The sequence below is a fragment of the Lactuca saligna genome, chromosome 8 (assembly GCF_052625555.1).
Source record: "Lactuca saligna cultivar CGN05327 chromosome 8, ASM5262555v1, whole genome shotgun sequence".
Taxonomy (NCBI): domain Eukaryota; kingdom Viridiplantae; phylum Streptophyta; class Magnoliopsida; order Asterales; family Asteraceae; genus Lactuca; species Lactuca saligna.
In genome coordinates this window covers 53581713-53607417 of record NC_136424.1, presented here as the reverse complement: position 1 = coordinate 53607417, position 25705 = coordinate 53581713, and the positions used below count along the sequence as shown (strand labels likewise).

Below are 25705 nucleotides of genomic sequence, written 5' to 3'. Positions count from 1 at the left end.
TATAAGGGGTGTTTAAGGAAATTGCCTATAAAATGGCGATTGAATGGGTATCCACTCTTACCCACCGCACTCTTGACTAGTGGAGGGTCTTAGCCGAACGGGTAGGATAGGACAAAACCTTCCATTATAAGTATAATGAAATACCAAGTAACTAAATGTTTTTCAAATTCCCAATCTTAGTTACTTAGGCAAAGTGAATTGATGCAATTCCATGAAATTACACTTTGTGCCCTTGCGAAGACGTTAGTGGAGCGTGTGTGGTTTACCGGCACACTAAATGTTTCTAAGCAAAGGTAGCAAAGGGTGACTCAATGTTTGTCATAGTTCGGTGGAGTGTGTGTGGTTTATCGGCACATCGAATAGGTGATTGTAACATGTGAGGGCACCATGTAGTTTGCATGGTTATTCACACCCGCTTTGTGATCCTTGGCATCCCAGTCACAAACTAGAGGGGCATATCGAGATTTAAACATGCCATTGAAATGTTCAATGAATCTCAAAGGATCTAGGAGTTTTCATAGATTTAAAACTTAAATTTCTTTTTCGTTTTTCATGGTGGAAATTAGTGAATCGTCATTCACTTACCTTCAAATGTTCTGCAATTTGGGTTACGGCATCCCTCTCCCGAGTTGTAGGATATTGTGTTGGGTCCTAGCCTTGGAATTTCATTTGGGTGATTTACCAAGGACTCAATCAATCAACTAACTTGAATTCGTTTTTCTCCCGATATCAAAGTTTGACAACTATGGTCTTCTCAAATCCCGTGGAACAAGTATTCCACATGAAGATGATATTCCACGATTCGATCGAGGAACAAGAAATCATGCTTCACTTCCTCCTCCTCCTCCAATTATTCTCCCTAACCCACAAGATTGTAAAATTGAAAGGTTCAATATCACTCAAGCCCTTTTGGCAAGTAAACGTAAAAAGGGAAAGTCCGTGTGTGCACACGTCCTAAGGATGAAGTCACACATTGATAGGTTAAGAATGTTGGGATCCGTTGTCTGTGAGGAAATGGCTGTTGATTGGGTTCTTCAGTCACTTCCCAACTCATATAGTAAGTTCGTAAGAGAGTACTATATGATGAGCTACGACGTGACCCTCATAGATCTCACCTATATGCTTGTTGCTGCTGAATCAGCAATGGTTTGGCGCAATAGAAAAGCAAAGTTGATTGGTGAATCTGCCTTCAAGACCTCTATGGATATTGACAATGGCAATGAAAGACATGCAATGATCGAAAAGTTTGATCATAAGAGAAAGGCGATGTCTGAGGTAGTTCCATGTGTTGTTCCAAAAGAGTTAATTTGCTTTTATTGCCAAAAGAAGGGGCATTGGAGACGAAGTTGCCCTATTTACCTAAGAGATCTAAGAGATGGGAGAGTCAAAAGTATGACTACGCCTTAGGTAAGAATCCACTATCTAACTCCATTAAGTTCCTATTCATTGATTCTTAATACATGATGTGATAAGATTGCATTTGAATGTTTTGAAGGATCGGTGAAAAGAAAGGAAGCTTGATAAGAGAGCAAGATGAATCTAATCACAAGTGATGGATCTCGATCGCATGGACTTTGAAGATTGGATTTTGAGCTTAGATAGTTATGATAGAGTTGTTAGAAATTTTTCTTTTACATAGTTTTCAATAGATTTTGCATTGTAAGGACAAATATTTTTCCGCTGCTTTTATAAATAAAATAAATTTTGTTTGACTTATTTATTTATTTGTTTACTTCCTTGCAATGAAATCGTTATGTGAAAATTGATGTTTGGATATTTCTACAACGAATGGATATGATTCTTAGTTATGTTATTTATGGAAACGTCGAGAATTTACCAAATAGGGAGAGTTCCTCATCGCCCAAAGTTTCAATTGGACAGAAATTTGGAATCACGCAACTTGGTTGCATGATGAATGAGAAATTTCATATTTGGAAATTAGACAAATTCGTTGACAAAGTGTCAAGTGAAGGATTAGGAGATCGAGTACACAAAGTTGTGTGTTGATCAAGTTCACCATAAGAGTAACAAAAATATTCGTCATGATTTACTAAAGGCTTAGTAAATATGATTACACTTACAAGATTAAGTGTAATTTTAAATTGATTAAAGGGTATAGATCAATAGCAAAACGAATAAGAAGAATCAAGTAGGCAGAAAGATAAGAGTTTCTCCATTCTAAGAAGAAGGGAGAGTAGCTTTTATGCTTTATGATAGGTCTTAATGATTAAGAACCATATCTCAATTGATCCTCTAAGTGAGTCTTAGTACAATTGTATGTCCAAGAAGAGAAATCAAAGATTGATGAAATCGTCAAATCAAGAAGACAATCATACTTCGTTCCAATAACAAGTCTTAAAGTTAAGATTGTGAAAATGAGTGAAAAGTATTAAAGGTTTATAACATTCATCAAATGTGGAAAGTTGTGATGTCTTGGATAAGACAAAGACCAACTATGACCAATTTATGAAGTGTTTTGATACAAGCTACACTAACTCTTGAAAATTTGTTTGTCAAGAAATGTTTATTGACAAAAGAATCTTATATGTCAAGGAGTCAGTGGGAGTCTTAATGGTCTCGAAAAGTTTCAAGAACAAATCAAATAAACCTTATCGATCATCACTAGCACACGAGTTGAGGTTTACAACCTATCGTGAAGACATTATTTTGTTTCTGTGCCAATCCAATCGAGTTAATTATGCATGTGAGTCCTATGAGTTCTCATTTGAATGCGTAAAAGGCAAGGACCTTGATCAATGAAAGGTACATTGATAGGAAAAAGGTGAGATGCTCAACTACTTGGAAGACGTGGTGGGCAGCTGTGCTACCATAAGGCAAGAAATCAAGATTAAGAAAGTTCGGTCCATATGAGTCTGAATTTGTTGTAAAATTTGTTTTAACAAATTCACATGGATAGGAACAAATACACCATTTAAATCTAAGTGTCATAAGATTTCCTCCTTCATGAAAATTATTGTGAGAAAATGCTTTCACTAAGAAAGATTTTAAAAGATAGTGATTGTAAAATTGCATTCTCGAATTCGATCATGGTTACGGCATCCCTTTCCATAATTTGAATTGTGAGGTTTGGCAATTAGTCTTAATTGTTAAGACACACATATGAACTATCGAAGGCAAAGGTGTATAAGTTCAAGAAGTCTTGATAAAACATTATCAAAGCACTAAGTATTAGAAACATGAACTTAAGAAATTCAATAAGTATTGTTTTTCTGGAAGTTAAGATGTTTATGAATACATGTCGAAGCTAGTGGGAGCATAAGTGTTATGTTTTATAATAATCATCATGATAATGGGAGCATAAATGTTATGATTGTATGATTATTAAGGCAAGTATTGCATAGTTGGCAATATTAATTATAGAAAACAAGAGTCATACTTTGCAAAGTTGTAACAGTTGAAAGGTTGTTTTGCTATAATTAAGGGAGAGAATATTATGCTTCATTTCAAATCTAAAGGATTAGGTTGTGGAATGTTAATAAATTTAGTCAAGGGTACATAGTGTGTTCATAAAATTTCGATTATGATTACGGCATTGCTCTTCACAATTCGAATTTTGAGAACATAGCAAATAAAACATTGTGAATCGTGTCCCATACGCTATGGGTATAGGATTGATTGCAAATGCTTTAATGTTTGACCATTCTAAAATTTTCCAAATGTCTAGTGCATTTAGAGGGAAAAGGGACTAGAATCGGTTTTGACTAAAATAATTAAACAACTATCAAAGGACAATCCAAAGTTCGACGAGGATTGGTCGCTTATGAGTAGTTGGAAGTATAGTATTGGAAATTATGGAAATGTTTCCATATTGGATGGACAATATCGACCTAATTACGAATAGATAAGATTCTATTAAGAATGAGTTTTCATATGGAAAATATGGAAGCCTGTCCATATTGGGAAGTAAATATTGAAAATCTATGTCTAGATTAGAAACTTTTATGCAAAAGGATGTTCAAAGGAATGTACTTTGAGAGAGAGACATCATATCTAAGGAATTGTCTTGTAACAATCTACGTTAGAGGAATTTGTAATATCATTGGCAATAGTCTTTGAGACTTTGGTGCAGTGACATTACAAAAGGATCATTGCATAAAGTGTTAGAATCTAGTATATTCTATAAGTAACAAGAATTTGATATTCTTAAGAAAATGGATTTGGAGTTGTAAAATGAGAATGATTGGAAATGTGTTCAATTTGTCTATTTCACAAAAGTAAGAACCATAGGTAAACATTGTGTGCATGCTAGGAGCATGGGACAAGTGTTGGAATTCAAGTAAGAAGTTGATTACCCGAAACGACAAATAATGAGTAATCGATATGGTGATAAATAAAACGTGTTTTGTTTATACTCAAAGGTTGAGGCCATATGGGATTAGTATTATTCTTGTGTTTCACCTTGCATGTTTTGACTTCCAGAATAATTGAGTTTATTAAGAATAATCGAATTATTCAAACGGGCCACAGTCGTTCATATGTTGGAAGTAGATATGAATGAAGACTGTCGTGAATTGGTGTGTGGATTGTCTAGAAGAGTATTAGAAATAAGAAAATGTTTGCTGCAACGTTCATGAGTGCTTATGAATATGATTTGAGCATTGGATTAAACCCACGCTCACTTGGATCACTCCATGAATTGTATTACGAGTGATTGGTGAGACGATAACATCTTATATTCTTGAAACCGAGATGTGTGAGTTGTATCTTGCTAATCGGTTGCACATTGATAATATGTAAACGCACTAGTAACTTGGTGTTATAAAACATATTGTTGTGTGTGATTTGGTTAGTGAGTGCAAACGAGCATTGTATCAAAGTTTATCCATTCCTTTTATCCAAGGTAGGATAAAAGCGATATCTTTGGGCCCCTCGATGGTTTAGTGATGACATACGTAAATGCTCGGCCGGGCTAGGGCTAATTTGATTTGTTCAATTAGTCTGTCGTCATAAATCGGAAATCGAGATATAGTACAAAGAGAATGATTAGAAATCATATCTTATACGATATCTAGAATGGAGGAATATATGATCCTTTATCTAAGGACACGCGTATCTGATAGGATCAGAGTTGACAGCGGCTTTGGAAAACTACGATTTCAGATCAGGATCTGAAGTCATACGCAGAATAGTTATTAGACTTATCCAAGTGGGAGACTATTGGATTAGTATCTAAGTCCATAACTATGTTGGTATGTACTTGACCCGATGGTGCATGGTCCTTTTGGGTTGCCTTCACCAAAGCAACTTGATTGGAGAAATGAATAAAGAGAGAGAGGATAATATGATTTATTAATATGTTATAAGAATAATATATTAAAGGAGAAATCATATTTGTTTAATTAATATTGGTTAATAATTAATTAAGAATTAGTTTTGTGATCAAATGTAATTAATTAAACTAGAGGGGCTGATTTGTAATTATGTGATAGTTACAAAATAAGGTAAGGATTATCTTATTTATATGGTGGACGAATTTAAGGTTGGAAAGCCTTAGAATTCGAGTATGATAAGGATTCAAGGATTATCTTATTGGTTGCTTAATGGATAATCAACTAGATAAGGATAATGACTGAAACCCTATCTCTACACCTATATAAACACCCCTAGGGTCATGAATTCGTGTATCCGTTCCCAAGAGGTCCTAGATACGAATTCTAACCTCTCACCTCTCTCTTTATACCTTCTCCATTTGCTTATGGTGTTTGTGAGCCATTAGAGGAGTGACACTTGTGACTCTAAGCCTTTCAAAGCAAATTCAAGGAGGAATTAGGATTGTTATTGCTACATAACAATCAAGCATGTACAATAGAGAAACCTAGATCCAAGCATTAGGGTTTGTATGAGCACATAGGATGTCTTATGACCAAAACCCATCAATTATCTAATGTATGAATGAAATATGCTAAAATAAACTATAAAAAGAAGTAAACAAAACTAACTATCAGAGACTACTTCAAACCATATAGGTATTTCTTCAGCAAACATACTTGTTCCTTCTTAGCATCAAGGAACCTTTTAGCTAGGACATATAAATCTTCTCTTCTAAATTTCCATGAAGAAATGCAGTTTTCACATCACGCTGTTCAAGCTCCAGATCAAACGCACTCATCATAGCCAAAAGAACTCGAATTTTCTTGTACTTCAAGACCGGTGAGAACACCCCGTGATAATAAATTCCTTCTTTCTGTGAGAACCCTTGTGCCACCAACCTTGCCTTGAACCTAGCTGGTTCAACTCTTCTCTCTTCTTAAAGATCCACTTGCATCCCATTGGCTTTGTTCCCTTTGGTAATGGAACAAGATCCCATGTTTCATTCTTCTCTAACTATTGCATTTCTTCATTCATGGCCATCAACTAGTCATTTCCTTCTTTACTCGCCACATCCTCTTTATACGATTGAGGCTCCTCGATGTCAATGTCTTCTCCAGTTGCTAAGGCAAAAGCAACGGAGTCAAGTTCACCTGAATTTACACATCCCACATATCTGTCAGGTTGTCGAATAACCCTCTTCGATCTTCTCCTTGCTATAGATTCATATCCATCATCTTTCCCAGCGTCAGCACCACTAGATGAAGATCCCATGTGTTGTTCTTGGGTTACATCTTGTCCAGGCTGCTCATTGCCACCTTGCTCTTTGTCACTTATCATAACTCTATCTGGATTTTAAATGAAAACTCCACCTTCTGGCTAGCACCGTGATCTTTGATCCCTTCTTAACTTGTCTCACCTTCTCCCTAGTTACCCATGTCAGATTCATCAAAGGTCACATCTCTACTCATGATAAATTTAGTAGTTCTTGTTTCTTCTATACACCATAGTCGATAACCTTTTACTCCTGTCGCATATCCTAGAAATATGCACTTCATTACCCTTGGCTCAAGTTTAACATCATTCACATAAGCATATGTAGGTCACCTAAATATACGTAAACCAGAATAGTCAGAGGGTTTCCCAGACCATACCTCTTGAGGAGTCTTCAAGTCTATTGCAGTTGATGGTGATCTGTTCACTAGATAGCATGCAGTGTTAACTGCTTCCACCCATAATTGCTTGGATAAGTTAGCAAATATCCACATGCACCTTGCACGTTGCATGAGTGTTTGGTTCATACGTTCTGCCACTCCATTTTGCTATGGTGTGTGTCGTACAGGGAGGTGCCTCACTATACCTTCTGCCTTGCAGAAATTATGAAATGGAGCATTGTAGAACTCCAACCCATTATCTGTCCTTAGAGTCAATAACCTTTTTTTATACACCACAATCGATAACCTTTTACTCGTGTCGCATATCCTAGAAATATGTAATTTATTACCCTTGGCTCAAGTTTACCATCATTCACATGAGCATATGCAGGTAACCCAAATATATGTAAACCATAATAGTCAGAGGGTTTCCCGGACTATACCTCTTGAGGAGTCTTCAAGTCTATTGCAGTTGATGGTGATTTGTTCACCAGATAGCATGTAGTGTTAACTGCTTCCACCCAGAATTGCTTGGATAAGTTATCAAATATCTACATGTACCTTGCATGTTGCATGAGTGTTTGGTTCATACGTTCTGTTACTCCATTTTGCTATGGTGTGTGTCGTACTGGGCGGTGCCTCACTATACCTTCTTTCTTGCAGAAATTGTCAAATGGAGCATTGCAGAACTCCAACCCAGTGTCTGTCCTCAGAGTCTTGACCTGTTTTCCAATACTTTTTTTAACCATGGTCTTCCACTCCTTGAACTTCCCAAACACCTCATCCTTCTTCCTTAGAAAGTACAACCAAACCTTCCTAGAATAGTCATCAATGAACAACACAAAGTATGAGCATCCTCCTTGAGACTTCACTAGTGCAGGACCCCATAGATCTAAGTGAACATACTGCGTGATTTCATTGCTTGTGTGTTGAACAGTACCGAACTTCACTTGCGATGCTTCCCTTGATGCAAGATTCACAAAACTTTATCTTTCCAGTAGCCTCTCCACCAAGCAGTCCTTGTTTATTTAGAACTGGCATGCCCTTCTCACTCATGTTCCCCAACCTACGATGCCATAACTCTGTCTTGTCATCACCTTTATTCAAGGATTAGGAGATAGCCACCATTCCCATAACTGTACTGCCTTTTAGGATATATATCCCTCCACGATTCATCTTCCCTTTCATTATAACCAGAGAGCCTTTGGTCACTTTGACCCAATCACCTTCACCAGTGTACCCATCCTATTTTTAGCCAATGTGCCAAGAGAAATTAGATTCTTCTGAAGTTCTAGAACATACCATCAATCTAACTTCCTGACCATGACATCATGAATCTTGATCTGCACTGTGAAACTATCTTTGATACCGCTTACCCAATCATCACCCATCTTGACTATGCCATCCCACTCTTTGAAGGAGTCGAACTAGTGACGATTATACGTCATATGATAGGATGCTCCATAATTCAAGACCCTAGCATTAGCAGAACTTGATGTACACATAGTCAGTAAATCACCATCATCACCTTCATCTGAACTTTCCTAAACCATAGCAGCAGTGTTATTGCTGCTTGATTTACTCTTGGACTTCCCATTCTTCAGCTATGGAAAATTTCACTTGAAGTGCCCCTTCTCCTTATAATTATAACATTTCATCTTTGATGAACCTTTAAACTTTGATCTTGAACGTGATCTCCCTCTGTTTTCCTATTTCCTCTCTTCTATCATCCCTCTCCCTACAAACAAACCGAAAGTAGACACCTCCTCTCCACCTGAAACTTTTCTTTTCAGTTCCTTGGACATCAGAGAGTCCTTCATATCATTCACAGTGATCGTTGTTCTAACATAAAGCATGGTATCAATGAAATTCGAATATGAGTTAGGAAGTGAACATAAGAGAATGAGCAACTGATCTTTATCTACAATCTTCACATCAACACCTTGTAGATCCAAGATGATATGATTGAAGTTATCCCAATGATCTTTCACTTGGGTACTTTCATACATTTTTGGAGTGTACAGCCTTTGCTTCTAATATAAACTGTTTGCCAGTGAGTTGTTTTGGTACTTGTCATAAAGTTTATCCCAAAGCCCAGAAGCAGTTATTTGATCCACAACCTCCCTTGGTACTTCATCTGTCAAGCTCAATAGAATGGCACTATGTGCCTTCGTCAGAATATCCACCTTCTTATCAGCTGCCATGTCCTTTGGCAGTTTTATCTCTCCTTTTAGTTCTGCCACACATCCTTGTTGAACCAAAAGAGCCCTCATATTCACCATCCATAAAGTGAATTCATTTTAGCTATTGAACTTCTCCAAATCAAACTTGTGAGTAGACATCTTCAATCACAGGAAAACAAATCGCAGCTCTGATACCACTTGTTAGGAAGTAAAGTGGATAACTAGCAAAACCAAAAGCACAAAAGACATAGTATTTACATGGTCCGGTCAAGGAGACCTACGTTTACGGGAAGGAGTGGAGTATTTTTTATTTCAGAGCTCTCAACAAAGAGGTTACAAGTATAATTACACATAGATTCGCCTATCACTCTAGAATTCAAAATACAAAATAACCTAGCATGCATCCCTATTTATACTTGAGGGATCAGAACTAAAACCCTAATGGGCCAAGCACATTGACCCATAGGCCAATGAAGGTTGTTAACCAATCACAATCCACCATGCAACATGTTCTAGAAGATTCTTGAGCATTATCATCTTTTAGGCATAATTGGATAAACATGGCACATCAAAGGAATCAATATGGCGCATCATGTTCCAAGATAGTCCATGATGGCGCAACAACTTCTTCATAGCTCAAAAGCAACCCTAGTTGGTGCAACAGGCATCCCTATTGACCCATCTATTCATCATGTGGCTCAACAAGGACCCCTTTGTTGATCCATATCCCTTCCATCTGCTCCAAACCTCTTCCAAGTGCTCAAAACTCCTTCCAAGTGCTCTAAACACCCTTGTACACGATCCGTTCCTTTGACACTTGATCAGTTCATTTTTCTGATGATCTATTGTTCTCTCAAAAAATATGTTCCTTTATCACATGCTCCATGAATCCCAAGTGCTCGTTTGAGGTCCAAGTGCTGCAAATGCTTCGTAAACATGCTCCGAATGCTCAAGTCACATTTAACAATATTGATTTTCCTAGGAAGCATACGGCGTTTTCTATAGGTGTGTGGCACTCATCAGTGCGTTGGCTCCACCCAACGAATGACACATGTTGGCTTCCTATTGGACCACGTCTGCAAAATCTATCGTGAATCTAAGTGTCAGGCCTTACGACCCGCGTGGCGCGTACATGCGCAAACTAAATTTTGTAAAATTCATATATCTTGTATACGAACTCCTTTGTCGACGTTCTTTATATCCACACGTAGCTATTAACAAGTACTACATTTCAGCCTGGAATAGACTAGAGCCAATTTTGACTTTGGAGACAAACTTATTAGAGACTAAATTTCAAACCCCGATAAACTTTCATAAATTTTGATTTTGGAAATAACTTATTAAGAACTCAATTTTAGTTTTTGATAGAATTGCACCAATTTTGGCATTTGAAAAGAAACTTTCTAAAAACTGAATTTCAATCCCTAATGAACATGGATTATTTTAGATTCGAATGGACTATAAGTTAGTATACATGATTGATTATTTACTTATAGATATATTAGACACCAATTAATTAGTCACAAAGGAAGCTTATTAGGGACTAACATTGAGTGTTAAAGTAACCTAATTTTATATTTGGATGAAAAATATTTAAGGATTGAATTTCAGTCCCACATAAACATGTGTCGGTGTTGATGTTTTAAGTAACTTATTAGTGGTTGAATTTAAAATATTTAAGGATTGAATTTCAGTCCACATAAACATGTGTCGGTGTTGATTGTTTAAATAACTTAGTGGTTGAATTTGATGTCTTTAAGACATATTATGGTCATATATATATATATATATATATATATATATATATATATATATATATATATATATATATATATATATATATATATATATATATATATCGAGACTAATGAATCAATAAGATATAGTATGTTGTACAAATGTCTAGCTGTACCATATTATAATAATAATGATGATAATACTAATATTAATAGTATAATACTAATACTGATACTATAGTGTTAGTATTATATTTATATCAACCAACTTTTTTCATCACTCACCAAACATCAATCTCCGTTGGAGGATCAGTACCATTGTTAATAATAATGTATTCTTTTTCATGAGTAACGTATGTAAATAAGATTTACTGAAATGAAAATGATATTGATGATAAGAGATCGAACGAAGCCTTAGCATCTTTTGAATGCTAAAAGTACACGTAAAGTGGAACAAAAGAATATTAATCAAGAGCAACTCAACACTTTCTTGATTTAAATAACCTTTTCGGGGTTTGATCTAATTAAGAACCAAAAGAATTATCAAGAACTCGAGGCTGTATTATTCTTTTGATACCGGATCAGATGCCTTGAACTGTGAGATCGAAATTCTGTACACATGAGAGAGAGAGAGAGAGAGAGAGAGAGAGAGAGAGAGAGAGAGAGATTTGTGCGGTTTTGACGACATCTCCTTACATACGTGGTAGCTCTTTGTTTGGGTCAATAATCAACCCCCCCCCCCCCCCCCCTCTCTATACATTTTTGACAAAAAAAAAATACAAAGTTAAATTAGGTTATGCAATTTTTTTTCTATCAAAGTATTGGAGGGATCAAGGAGATACTGTAGAGATTAGAATGGAAGGCATCCTCGGATTATTGAAGTTGCGAGTGAAGAGAGGGATTAATCTTGCAGTTCGTGACGCCAAAAGCAGCGATCCTTATCTCGTTGCAACCTTGGATGGCCAGGTCTAGCTCTCTATTCCACCAAATTAAAAAAATTAAAAAATCTTAAATGATCTAAGTTTCTTGCTTGATATATTTTATACATTGCTCTTCTACACCGGAAACATGAAAGAAGTAATTAAATCGATTCCTTATTGTTGTTGTCTTCATTTGATCATATAACGTTTTAAAATGAATCATATTAATTTGAATTTTTTTATGTTATCGTATATTGAAATACCAGCTTTCAGCCATATATACAGAAAGGTATTGCGGAAACAAATAAAGAACAAGAATCTGAGATGAAGAACAATGAAAATTTTCATGCTATCATATATTGCGTTAATGATCTAGCTACTTTTAATGTTCTTTTTGAAATGGGACAATAAAGAACAGGAATCTGGGACAAAATTTTAATTTCAAGATTCTATTAGAAAGGGATACTAAAGGCAATGGATCCCATAAATTCCATTTAGTGACCAAGCATGCCTTCATAGACACCCTTAAATATTGCTAAAAAAATGTCTTGTTAATCTTTTATCGAAAATAGAAGGTTTTTGAGATGGTATACGACATGTAAGTTTTCATTTAAAGGATCATAAGTATCTTTATCTGTTTTCGATGTCTCTAAATTGCATCAATGTGATTAATTCAAACAATAATGAAAAGAAAATCAAACTCCGGAACTCTTGATTTCCATAGTCAGCTCTCATGGAAGAACTTGCGTTGTAATTCAGAAAACAAAGACTAAGGTCATCAAGGGGAATTGCAATCCTGTCTGGGATGATGAATTGACTCTCACCATGAGGGATCCTAAAACTCCAATTAGTATTGTAAGTATCCACCTTTCGAAAATCTTGACTCCAAATAAAAAAATCTAATGACACTATTCTAAATCATACACAACTAGAGTTCAATATATTCTATTATTTTTGTTCAAAAGCAAATTTGTTTACCATATTTCAGGCTGTGTACGACAGGGATAGGTTTAGCAATGATGATAGTATGGGTGTGGCAGACATAGATGTGAAACCCTACATTGAATGCCTTAAAAAGGGTTTGGACTTGAAAAACGTCCCAAATGGTACAAAACTCGAACGTATCCAACCCAAAAAGCAAAACTATTTATCCGATGAGAGTTGCATCGTTTGGGAGAATGGAAAAATTGTACAAGACATGGTCGTTCGATTGACGGACGTTGAATGCGGTGAAGTTGTACTTCAAATAGAGTTGATTCCTGTTGCGGGTTGTAAATTACATGTCTAGAAAACCATATATGGTTGGATTTTTTCTACTTTATTTCCTATGTGTATGAAATATAACCTAGTATGTTTACGTTTTATAAACAAGATTACACTTACGTGATGTTATGTTTCAATTTAAAAAAATGCAGGTAGTGTATTTATAATCAGAGTTAATTTGTATTTTGGAATACAATGACACAAAGCTAAGAACTAAATAGGTATATGTCATTGTACTCCACCTGAACATATAATGGCAGATTGGGGGGAAAAGATAAAAAGAAAGAAAAAAGAATAGAAAGGACGCATGGATCGAAAGCAGATCTAAATCAAGGCATGCATAGTCGTAATAGAAGGATTTTTGCAAAAAAAAAATTGTGCAGTTTGAGAAGGGTTAATGCTACCAAATAGTAGTAACAGTCACAAATTTATGCACCAAGTCACTAATCGTTTAATTCTACTTATACTATGTCCTTATAAGTGTAGTATTTTTTTGTGTCAAGGTCACCGTTAGTGATTTATGACCGGGTAAATCGGTTATATGTTTTGATGATTTTGCATGTTTACATGGCGAAAATCGTAGGTTTTAATCTTGACAGTGGTTTAAGTTTATTTTAGTATTTGTTTTGTTTAATGACTTAAATAATTAGGTGGAATATGGGTCATGTTAGGAACGAGTTTTTGGGCTCTTTATAATGTTAGATGTGGTGATTAAAATTAGGAAACGTAGGGCTTAGTTTTTGTTTAGAGTCGTTAGGTTTTATAGGCTATAAAAACATTTTGTTTTCGGAATAAAAGTGCAGCAACGTAGAGTACGAAAATATCTTCTTTCTCCATCTATTCCTCTTTCCTGAAAATCACATATCAACTGTTGTTTTTGTATTGTATGTTGCTGGTTCAGGACTGGTCCTGAAGAATTAAATATTTTTAAAGGTCCAGGATGAGTAAAAAAAAAAAAAACCTTACCGTTATTATAAGTTTTTGTTTTTAAATAAAAATATATAATAAAAAAATTAGATCATGTACACGTGCCCACTTTGTTGCAGTCAAGTGTAAATTAAAGGGTTTGATTTTGAACATTTGTTATTAGAATCTAGGCTTGATTAGAAGAAAGCAAGTGGTGATTTCATGACAAATCGCATGAAGGATTGAAAATATCACTACTGTAGACAAGGCCGCCAGAAAGAAAGAAAGAAGAAAGAAGAAAGAAGAAAGAAGAAAGAAGACTGTGACAACTTGTTGCTTACTTGAGAAAGAAAGAAACACATAAATGTACAAACTTTTACCAAATTACTTGGAAAAATAGACAACAAGTTTAGGAAAGAAGAATGACATGAGGATCAAAAGAAATTGTAATTCAAGGTACCGTTGTACCATTTTAGTGCCCTAGATTAACCGAGACCAATTACACTACTTGGTCTAGTATGATTGAAATTATGTTAAGGGTATATGGATATTGGGATGTTATAACCAAAGATGTGGTTGAAGAGAAGAAAATTATACCACTAAAGGTATAATTTTCCAAACTCTACTATAAAATGTTATCTTGCAGGTTGCTAACCACAAAGAGTGCCAAAGAAGTTTCGGAAGCAATCAACGTTTGGTATATAGGAATCGAACAGGTGCAAAAGGCAAGGTTACAAACCTTAAGAAATGAACTAGAGATGCTAAAGAAGAAGGACAATGAGTCAATCAATGACTTTTCAGGCAACATAAATGGTACTGTTGCCAAATTCAATAGCCTTGGCTCAGCTCTTGAAGATGAGGAGATTCTAAGGAAGTTTTGTCAATTTGAATCCAAAGAAATACCTGCCAATTGAAGCTCCTATTGAAAAATATTCTGATCGTGCAACTGTGTCATTTGAAGAATCAGTTGGAAGGGTTAAAGCTTACTAAGAAAGGCTTCAAAGTCATGAAGGAAAAGAGGAAGAGTAAGATCAACTCATGATGGCAAGTGAACAAAGGTATGGTGAAAATAGGGATGAGCATTAGAACCGCCGGAACCGGAACCGGACCGGAACCGAACCGGAACCGGAACCGGAATTGGTAATAGGTCTGGTTACCGGTTCTCCATTTTTATGAAAACCGGTCCCGGTTCTAAGAACCGGAACCGGTTTGACATTTTTTTCATTTTTAAAAATGCGCATAACTCGCTCATATGAAGTCGAAATTATTTGATTTTTTTTCCAACATGTAATTTGGAGTTTGTAATTCATTTTTGACGATACAAACATATGTTTTGGTTAGATATTGAATCAGACACATGCCTCAAAACAAAGCATATCAATGTTGCGTTTTTTTATTTCAGCATTATTTTTTGTTTTTTTGAATATGTCCCATTTTTTAAATGTGTATAACTCATTCATATGACGTCGGAATCACTTAATTTTTTTTCCATCATGTAATTTGATGTTTGTAGTTCATTTTAGACTATAAAAACACATATTTTGGTTAGATATTGAATCAGTTATAGACCCCGGAAGACAACATATCAATGCTGCGTTTTTTCTGTTTCAACATTTTTTATTTTTTTGGAATCTGTCCCTGCTTTTAAAATGCACATAACTCACTCATATGAAGTCGTAATTAGTTGATTCTTTTTTCAACATGTAATTTAGTGTTTGTACTTCAATTTAGAATGTAAAAAGTCATAATTTGGTTAAATATTGAATCATTTACAAGCTCCAGAAGATAACATATAATCTATAGTATTTCAACCGGTTCTACTTTGAAAAATAACCGAAAAACCGGGACCGGAACCGGAACCGGCGCTAGAACCGGCGGTCCGGTTCCCGGTTCTTATAATATACGAAAACCGGTTCCGGTTCCGAACCGGTCCGGTTCCAAAGCTCATCCCTAGGTGAAAGTAGTGGACACGGAAGAGGGATGTGGAAGAAACTTTGAAAGAGGTGGAAGAGGTCGGGGAAGAGGAAGAGGTTGAGGTGACAAAAGTGGATTTCAGTACTTTAATTGTGGAGACTTTGGACACTCTAGTTATTAGTGCATAAAGTGGAATGACAAATACAATAACAAAGAAGCAAAGTTGATCCAAGAGGAAGAACCGGCATTGCTTTGATGAAGAAGTGAGTCAAGATTAAGGGATGAATGTAGGTTTTAATCTTGACAGTGGTTTAAGTTTATTTTAGTATTTGTTTTGTTTAATGAGTTAAATAATTAGGTAGAATGGGTCATGTTAGGAACGAGTCCATAGGATCTTCAAAATGTTAGATGTGGTGATTAAAATTAGAAAACGTGTAACAATCTGTAAAAATTGGTTAAAGTTTGGCAGTCAAACCACCACGAACCGCTATGTGTTAAGGACCAATCGTGTGTAATTTTATCTTTATAATGTACAATAAAGATATTATATTCATAATTACTTTTACAAACATCTCAAACTGCTCAAACCATCTATTGTTGAAAATCGAATTGAAAATCACCAAAAAAAATAATTTTATTAACTTAAAAAAAAGTATGCAATAAATATATCAAAGAGAGTTATGGATAAGAAATATGACTAGATTACGTTCTACTAATTTCGTGGATATAAAGAACGTCCAACATGGTGATCGTATGAATAAGTTACGTCTATTTTAAGTTATAAAATCAATATTTATTTTTTTCCCCTGAAACAAATTGTGCACTGCTCCGTTTGAAATAGTTAAGAACCTCGTAAACTGCTTTACAACATGTTTTTGAACTCAAATTATGGTATATTTGTCACACTCCCAAACCAGGATGGCGGAAACGTCTAGGGGCGAGTGATTATCATGTAGTGTATCATAACAGTTGAATATAAATATTCAAAGCAAACACAACCAACATATATATAAATGAAAAAGTTACATCATTTGTGCGTATTACATGTTTCAAAATATCATTTACAACATGTTGTCAAAAGATTTGTTTAGACGCCTAAACGTCCCATCCTCAAAGTCAATTGTTACCTGATTTACTGATTTCATAAGAACACAAGTTATTTGAAAAGAGAGTATTAACATTTAAGTTGGTGAGTTCATAAACATTTGTATGTATATTTGTAAACCTTTTCTGTGGAATGTAGTAATTTTTGTTCTCCAGAAAATCCTATATTTTCCCTAAAATGAGATGTAGACTTAAATGAACCAAGACTGAAGTGTATAAGTAATTTTCCTACTTAAAATAATGTCATGCAGTTTTGTTTGTATATAAAATTGTTTAAAGACTGTCTTTGCGTAAAATAAAAGTGTCGTTGTTGTTTTATGTGAGTTTTCATTTTTATTTGATAACCATGATTGATTGACCCAGACTGCCTTGTTCACAACATTCTTCAGGTGTCGATTTCGTTATGACATTTGTCACCCCCAAGCCTGTCAGTCCAGCTGTTGCAAACAACTAAGGTGCGGGATTGTCAGTCTCAATATAGATCTATACACAACTATCACGTTTTCCCTACAAGAGACTCTGGTTATATTTAACAGGACTTTCGTGTGTACTTTATAAGGTACCGTGACGACAAAACTCATTAAATCTGTTCAACGAGTTTACTTGTTTTTTTGCTGTAAATGTTTGTATCAATGATTATCCCCTAAGACTGGGATAGCTATGATAAACGCCATGAAATCTTTAGATATGCATTTGATAATATTTTACCCTTTTGTTCAACAGGATACAAAGGGGGTAAAGTTTCGTAAACTATATTTGTACATTTTTTATGCAGAAGAAAAGTTTGTAAACGAAACATACATATGCAAATTGTTATATATATATATATATATATATATATATATATATATATATATATATATATATATATATATATATATATATTAAAGTATAATTTGGTTTGTTTCGTAATTGTTGTTCATATTCTTACGTTTTTATTAGAAACTTTGCATCAAATAATCCTTATGTTTGATAGTAAAGACCTTTTTGTACTTATCATTTTTATTAAAATTTTAATTAAACGTATTTATATGATTGTGTTGTAAGTTCCTTAATGTATAAACCTTGCTCAAAATGTTAGAAGGTGTTAATAAATCTATAAACCACTTTTAACAGTTTTATCCTTTACTGTCCATGTTTTCAGAAAATTTATAGAAAAATCATCATAAGTCTAAAATTGAATCTGTAACCTCTGAGAGATTAGAAAATGAGTCTACTTTGTTCCTAATTTTTATTATGATTTTTAGTGGTCTCAAATTAGTGTGAAAATGGTCATCTTCACAGACTGGTCACTTCTGAAATGACAGACAGTTTTATAAAAATCTCGATAAATTGTAGAAAAATCGTATGAATGCGTGCGAGTTTTCTTTAGAAAGGTATAAACCTGAACTATTTGCATATTGTACAGTTTTGAAAGATATTAAGTTTAAGATGGTCAAAACAGTCTGTAAACATGACTCAACTTCTCTGTAGAAAGTTGTCTTTTAAATCTAAGTTATGTTTAGTGTTCTAACTTGTATCCCCCCCTAACTTGAAGAAAACATGAAAATGTAGGGGTATGAACTCACCTTATGTGAATACTTGAAGAATGGAAGGTTGAAAATGAAGAACTTTTGGGTGTCGGTTTGATGCTCCAAAACATCCACTGTTTTGGCTATGTTGCTGTCACGAAAACTACACAACAAAAGAATAAGAAAATGGTAGTTTACTCACTGTTTTGAATCTCAAATTTTGTGTATCATAACAACTAACTTCCGGGGCTATTTGGTGCTTAAAATATCAAGCAAAAAGGAAGGTGCGGATGGGTGAGATGGTGGCTGAAACACAAAGGGACAACAACCTTTTAGTTCACGGTTTTAATGGCTTTGGAAGGAAGTTCTTGTGGCTGAAAATGATATGAAGGTTGAGAGTAATTCCCTGGAGTATTAGCTGGTCAAATGAGGTAAAATGAAGAGGAAATTTCGTGGATATGAAGGAGGAAATAGTGGAAAAGGATAAGGGGACAAAACCTAGACTAGCTTGTGATGGGATGGGAAGTTATGTGATATGATCTTGCCTGGCCACTTGCTTGGGTGGTTGCTTAGAGATAGGGTTAGTTAACTAACTAACTAATAGTTAGTTAGTTAGTTAGAAGTTCTAGTTATGGAGAGGGAAGTTCTTAATCTCGAAAATTAGAAGAGGGATTAAGAAGCATTCTTAGTAAAATGTCATCAGTGATTAAGCACTTATTAGTTAAGTTGGCACTTATCTTAATCATTTTTCTTATCTTAATTGATTTAGACACCATATTCCTTACATAAATCTCTTTAAGTCATGATCCATAACTAGTCATCCACTAGATAATAGTACATATGTATAAATACATACATGTATTCTTGGTACAAAATACCAATGTAGTTTTTGTATATTTAAACATAAATGTTTATGTTTTATTCTTTTTATTCAAAAACACTTAAATACATTCTAATTATGCTTTATAATAATTCATTCTATATTTTTATTTATTTAAATATAAAATTTATTGACCAATGTATAATTTCATGATATTTAACCGGTTAACCATATCGTTAAACACATGTTGTCACTTTGGTTCATATATTTGTCAAATTTAAATATTTCACAATTATTAAGCACACGTTTTACATAGAACTTAACTTCCTTATCAACTAAAGACATGTTGATACATAAATTAAGTTTGTTGCATTCAAATGATGTTATATGTTAATTTTCACAAACCGATGATGGTTCGTAGTCATACATCATAACAAAATTTATCAATAGTTACTTATTTTATATTTCACAAGAACTTATCTAAATAAAACATATTAAATTCCTTCAACCATTTTTGATAAAATACTCCTATTGCTTAATAATCAAAACATAACATCATACTATCTTTCCTATTTTTACCAATTGTTACAATATTATTATATTCCATTTTTACCATATTTTTAATCTCGAGCAAAATCAGATTCGTAAAATCTAACGAGTCAAATCCAATTAATCGTGAAACTTTAAACCTTATTTCATGGAGTTTCGTATATAGAATTGAATTTCGTCTGCATTTCTCCCCACAAACCAGATAATAAGCAGACATAAAATTTTCATGAAACGGTTTGATTACATAAAAATCGAGAAACAAAATTTTCTAAATAAAAGTAAAATAAAATACATGACAAATGATTTTTGCCCAAAAAGTCAATGAAGACGTTTCAAATTTTGCAAGAAGTTATGCTTCAAATGCAAGTTACAATTTTCTTTCACTTTACCTCCCAATGTATCTTTCTCTCGTTTCGTCCCTTCTCTCTCATTTCTTCATCGCTAGCCAAAGAAGAGGCCACCAACCACCGTGTCTGCCTCCTCCGCTCTTACTCTGGTTGGGTAACACAACCATAAACACTCCCTAAGGCTGTTGTTGTCTCTCTCGATCTCCACGACCGAATTGAAGGCTTGGTCGTTAGAGATCGGTTTTAGTCGCACCCTCCACTTTGTAGCCTGATTTCGAGGCCAACAAACCCCTATGAAGTCACCGATCTGCCTTCGATCTGTAGTTGCCGATGGCGGAGTCAAAGAAGGCCAAGAGGATCGCCAGAAAATGGGTTTCTTCCCCTTCCTTGCGATCTGCTGAGTAATCCTACGAACACCCCCAAATGCTGTGAATTTCCGTTCTTACTTCTCCCTTCTCTGTCAGACGACGATCGAAGACCCTCCTTCTATTTCTGCCTTCGCTCTTTTTTACGACCGGTCAAGACCGAAGACCCTTCCCTTCACTGTCACTATCACTGGCAACGAATTTTCATCGGCTTCCCTTTCCTTCATGATTTGCCTAGCCACCACCAAACCACCTCGATTTGTTGTTTTGATCAGTCGATCCTCCCATTCTCGATCTACTGAAGAAACAAATACGCACCCTTTGTATATTTAGTGATTTGACAAAAAACAAGTCCTTTTGTGTAAAATTAACCAAACAGCCCTCCAAATGTACTAGTCAATCAAAATTAGTCCTATTTGTTTAATTGATTATATGTCAACCCCTTGTTTGTACATTTTAACCAAAAACAGATCCTACATTGTTTTAAAATATCAAAACTATCCTTTTTAATGTAATTTATCACAAAAATAGCCCCTTATGTTAGTTAATTTCAACATAACCCTTTTTGAATTTAAATTATTACAAATCAAGTCCCTTTTGTTTAAAATATTTCAAAAATAGTATCCGGGTTTATTTGAGCACAAAAAGGGTGTTAGTATGTGTCTTCTCACATGAAGCTTCATAAAAATGAACAAACTCCGAACAAATCGGACTCATGCTTCAAATGTGAGTTTCTACGGTCTCTCTTTTATAGTTGTAATATTTGGGGGAGAATGCATGCGTGTTAAATGAAGCTTTGATAATTTTCAAGCTTTTGTATGTTAAATTGCATCGTACTTATTATTTATCAAAGTTTATGAAATAGCAATTTAAAATGTTATAAATCATTAATAAATCATGGAAGTTAAAGTAGATTGCTAAAAGATAATATACTTATACCATGTTTTGATATATGAATATAATTATTAAGAAAAATCACAATATTATAAGTAAACTGATATAATAACACAAGTTAGGATTAAAAGTCACAAAAATGATGAATTTTATATGTATAAGTTAAAGTATGTCATGCAGGCATGAAAAGATATAAAAATAAGCAAAAATGTTAATTGCAAATAAATGAAAGTACATTGTCATATCCGGTGGAGAAGTCAAATTTATGAAATTGTATAATTAATAGTTAAGGTTGTAGAGCATTAACTTTAATATATATAAGTTATGTAAAATTGACTAATATATTTATATTAGTTATAAAAATAAAACTTACTTTATTAAGTTATAGATTTTTATTGCAATAAATAACATGATTGACTTCAAGACTTAAGAGTTGTTATTTGCGAAATATTGTACTGTATTGATCACATGAATTATAAATACATGCAAATTGTTGGCTTCACGTTGGTTGAAACTTCGAAAATATTCTAAAAACAGCCGTTATGCTGCCCCAATTTCATCATAATGGACAATAAAATTTGGAAATCCTATAAGTCTTATGAATCTCAAATACTAAAAATACTTCAATCAAAGATTATTATTGAAAAACAAAATTATAATGGGAATTTTAGGACTAGTATGCTTAGACATATTGTTAGGATCCAACACACCAGTGTCTCCCTGCAGCGTCACGTTGTTTCTAAAGCCATATAAGTTAGGTTTGTTTCCTAAACCATTAGGGCTATGTTGTTAGGTATACTAAGATTGTGTGTCTTAGTAAAAACCCTATAATTTTTATAACCGTCAATCTGTGAGGCACAAAGAACGATAGGTATAAGATTCATATTATTAGACTTATATGGTTCGTCCACCCGCCTGGAGTTGCTAGCTACAAACGTCATTTGACGAGACGGATTAGGCACTGACATTTAGTAATTATTTATTCCACAAAGTATTAAAACGTTGAGGATGACGACACTCAATTATGGAGCTTGTGTTGTGGTGTAGTGTCAAAGTTCGGTTATGGGCTGACTTTCAGTCTTTATTTATTCCACTATGGATTAAAACATTGAGGATAACTATCAGTGCACTCTATTCTGGAACTAGTGTTGTAGTGTAGTGTCATAGTTCGATTAAGTTGACGTTCTATCTTTATTTATTCCACTATGTATTAAAACGTTGAGGATGACTATCAGTACACGCAATTCTAGAGTTAGTGTTATAGTGTAGTGTCGTAGTTCGACTATAAACTCATTATAGATCTCATATTTGTTTTGTTACCGTTTAGAATTGATATTGGAATTATACAGGGTTTTTTGTTCACTTATATTAGTTGAAAGAGAATGTATGTAATGAGATAGTTTGAGACTCCACACTAGTAGTGTCAATACCAGAAATTAAGTAAGAAAACACTTAATAACTACTACGACACAATCCTACAAGCTTTATAAACTCAAATCTATGAGTTTTACATACATACTTTACCATTTCTTTTACGAAACTTAAAGATTAAAGTTGGTTATTTATGTTTTCCTAAAGGGTAAAATACCTTATTTTTATATAATTTGATATTCAAAATCTTTATATAAAGATGCATTTTGGTCATGAGAACCGTAAAAATTTGATATTAGTATGACTTACTTATATGTATTTTGCCAAATTTTGTATTTTTAAACTTGAACAAATGATATTTCTAAATGAGTCCAAATACACTTTTATAACTCATTTATTTAATACTTTTGATAGAAAAGTACGTATTTATAAAAGTTGGCCAACCAGATAAATTTTATAAAACACATTTAGTTATAAAAGTACTTTTTGTCGAAACTAGTAGAACTCACCAACAATTTTGTTGATGTATCTTAATGCATGTATTCTCAGGTTATTTAGCAGGTCGGAAGAGTTTACATAGAAGACTCTCAGTTATTGTAGCATTTATTTGTAATCGCCAAATTGTTATACGTGTTTCGAGATTTAGCAATAGCATTTGTCAATGCAATTTTCTATTTTGGTAATAATAAAATATTATATTTTTATTATTCAATGTATGTTTAACAACTATGATCACTGATTTTTGTCGCGCAACTTGGCATTTCCGACGACAGTCAGGGTGTTACAAAATTTGGGCTTAGTTTTTGTTTAGAGTCGTTAGGTTTTGTAAGCTATAAAAGCTTTCCGTTTTCTGAATAAAAGTGCAACAACATAGTGTCACAAAAATCTCTTCCTCCTCCCTCTATTCATCTTTTTTGAAAATCATGTATCAAGTGTTGTTTTTTTATTGTTTGTTGTTGTAGTAAAGTGTAAATTAAAGGGCCTAATTTCCAAAACAAAAATGTCACATCATTATGTTCATCACACTCATAATCTCTCCTTAGTAAGATAAGTGTTCATAATCTTCTCATCGTGTTCATTACACTCTTTTCATGATGAACTGAAAATGATAACCAAGAAATCTAGAGATAATCTAGAACAAACCAGTTAATTTCTGAATAAATTTGATTTTGAAATCCATTATTTACTAAATATAGATAAAATCTTATACTTAAAAATACCCTTATAATTTATTTGACCAAAATTTCTATGAAAAAACTAAATTATGTTTTATAAAGCATGTTCATATATTTAAGGTAAATGTCTACATTAGCCGGTTTTCCATGATTTTTATTAAAGCTACATCACTGGTATAACTCGTGATAAATTCTTTATGATTTCGTTTCGTTATTTATTACTAACATATAATTATTCTTTGTATAATTTGTTGGATTAGGTTTCTAAAACCATAACTATAATTGGTATATACATGAATTGATAGTAGCACAATCATTTTGGGTTGCCTTCACTCTAGCAACTTGACAGGATGACTTTTGGAGAGAAGTTGAATTTATTATTTGGAATAATAAATTAATATAAATGATTTATTAATATATTATTAGAATGATATATTAATTAGAAATCATTTTTAATTGATATTTAATCATAAATTAATTAGGAATTAATTTTGGGATTAAAGGAATTAATTAAAAGTATAAGGGACTGTTTTGCAATTTATTGATAGTTATGAAATTGGGCTAATAGACTTCATGGAAGGAGTGGACGAAAATTATTGGGAGGCCCTATAAGTTTTCATCCATAGCCTTATGAATGGGAGTCCATGGAGTGCTTAGGCCTTAAGCTGGAAATTAGGGTTTCCTCCAGCAAACCCTAACTTTGTCTCTAAGCAACCAACAACTATATAAAGGCCTCAACCCCTAAAAATTTTGTCCAATTCTTTTTAACCGTGGAGGAGCCAAAATTATGGTGTAATCTCCTCCTCTCTCCTCTTTCCTCTCATCCTCATGCAAAGAGTGTTTGTAAGCCATTAGAGGTGTCACATTCCAAGCACTTGATCTCAAGAGTTCAAGATCATCAAGGTTTCATTGTTATTACAACATAACAATAAAGGTATGCATCTAAACCCTATTTAGTATAGATTTAAAAATTTATATTAGCCTCCTAGGGTTTCTCTTTTGTATCCAAGTTTGCGTGTTCAACTAGTGAAAACCTAGATCCAAAGTATTTGAGTTGCATGAAGACATATGATCTATTGTTATGCTCAAAACCCATCAGTGGTATCAGAGCTAGGTTTAGTTTTCTGTTGAATATGATGCAATTGTGAATTATCCAAAGGAGAAGGGAATATAATCACCATTCTTTTAATCAAACTCAAAAAGTGCATTGCCCAGACTTGACGATTTTAGCGGTCAGATCCTAGATTTTCGGCTTTGACAAATCTTTCATGGATTGATTAGGACAATTACCTTAATTCGTTTTAATGATTTAAAATTGGAAAATTGAATCAGTAATCTTGTATTCTTATCATGAATTCATGATTGGGTTGAATTTTTTGATAAAGATAAATTAATTTGTTAATTTAATTATTAAAAAATTTAACCTAGTATTTTTGAAAAGTTTTAAAAATACACCCTTTGGTTTTATAATTTAAAATTTAATTTAATAGTTTAATTTTGAAATCTTAAATGAACCATAGTATTTTAAAAGTTTAAAATACATACATATATATATATATATATATATATATATATATATATATATATATAGAGAGAGAGAGAGAGAGAAAGAGAGAGTTAGGCTCAAATGTGGATCGAAATCTGTTGTACGGACGTGTGGACAG

General features: G+C 33.7%; 1 protein-coding gene across 1 annotated transcript; it reads left to right on the top strand.

Annotated features, from left to right (window-relative positions):
* Positions 1-11657: 11657 nt before the first annotated feature.
* LOC145012510 (protein C2-DOMAIN ABA-RELATED 10-like) lies at positions 11658-13209 on the top strand. The gene is made up of 3 exons (XM_078971309.1): positions 11658-11868; positions 12582-12677; positions 12811-13209. The coding sequence occupies exons 1-3, from the start codon at positions 11758-11760 to the stop codon at positions 13108-13110; spliced, it is 507 nt and encodes a 168-aa protein (XP_078827435.1). The 5' UTR covers positions 11658-11757; the 3' UTR covers positions 13111-13209.
* The last annotated feature ends 12496 nt before the right edge of the window (positions 13210-25705 follow it).

Coding starts and splice junctions, on each gene's coding strand:
- LOC145012510 (XM_078971309.1), top strand. CDS start 11,758: ATGGAAGGCATCCTCGGATTATTGAAGTTGCGAGTGAAGAGAGGGATT. Junction 11,869..12,581: donor TTGCAACCTTGGATGGCCAG/GTCTAGCTCTCT, acceptor GTTGTAATTCAG/AAAACAAAGACTAAGGTCAT. Junction 12,678..12,810: donor CTAAAACTCCAATTAGTATT/GTAAGTATCCAC, acceptor ACCATATTTCAG/GCTGTGTACGACAGGGATAG.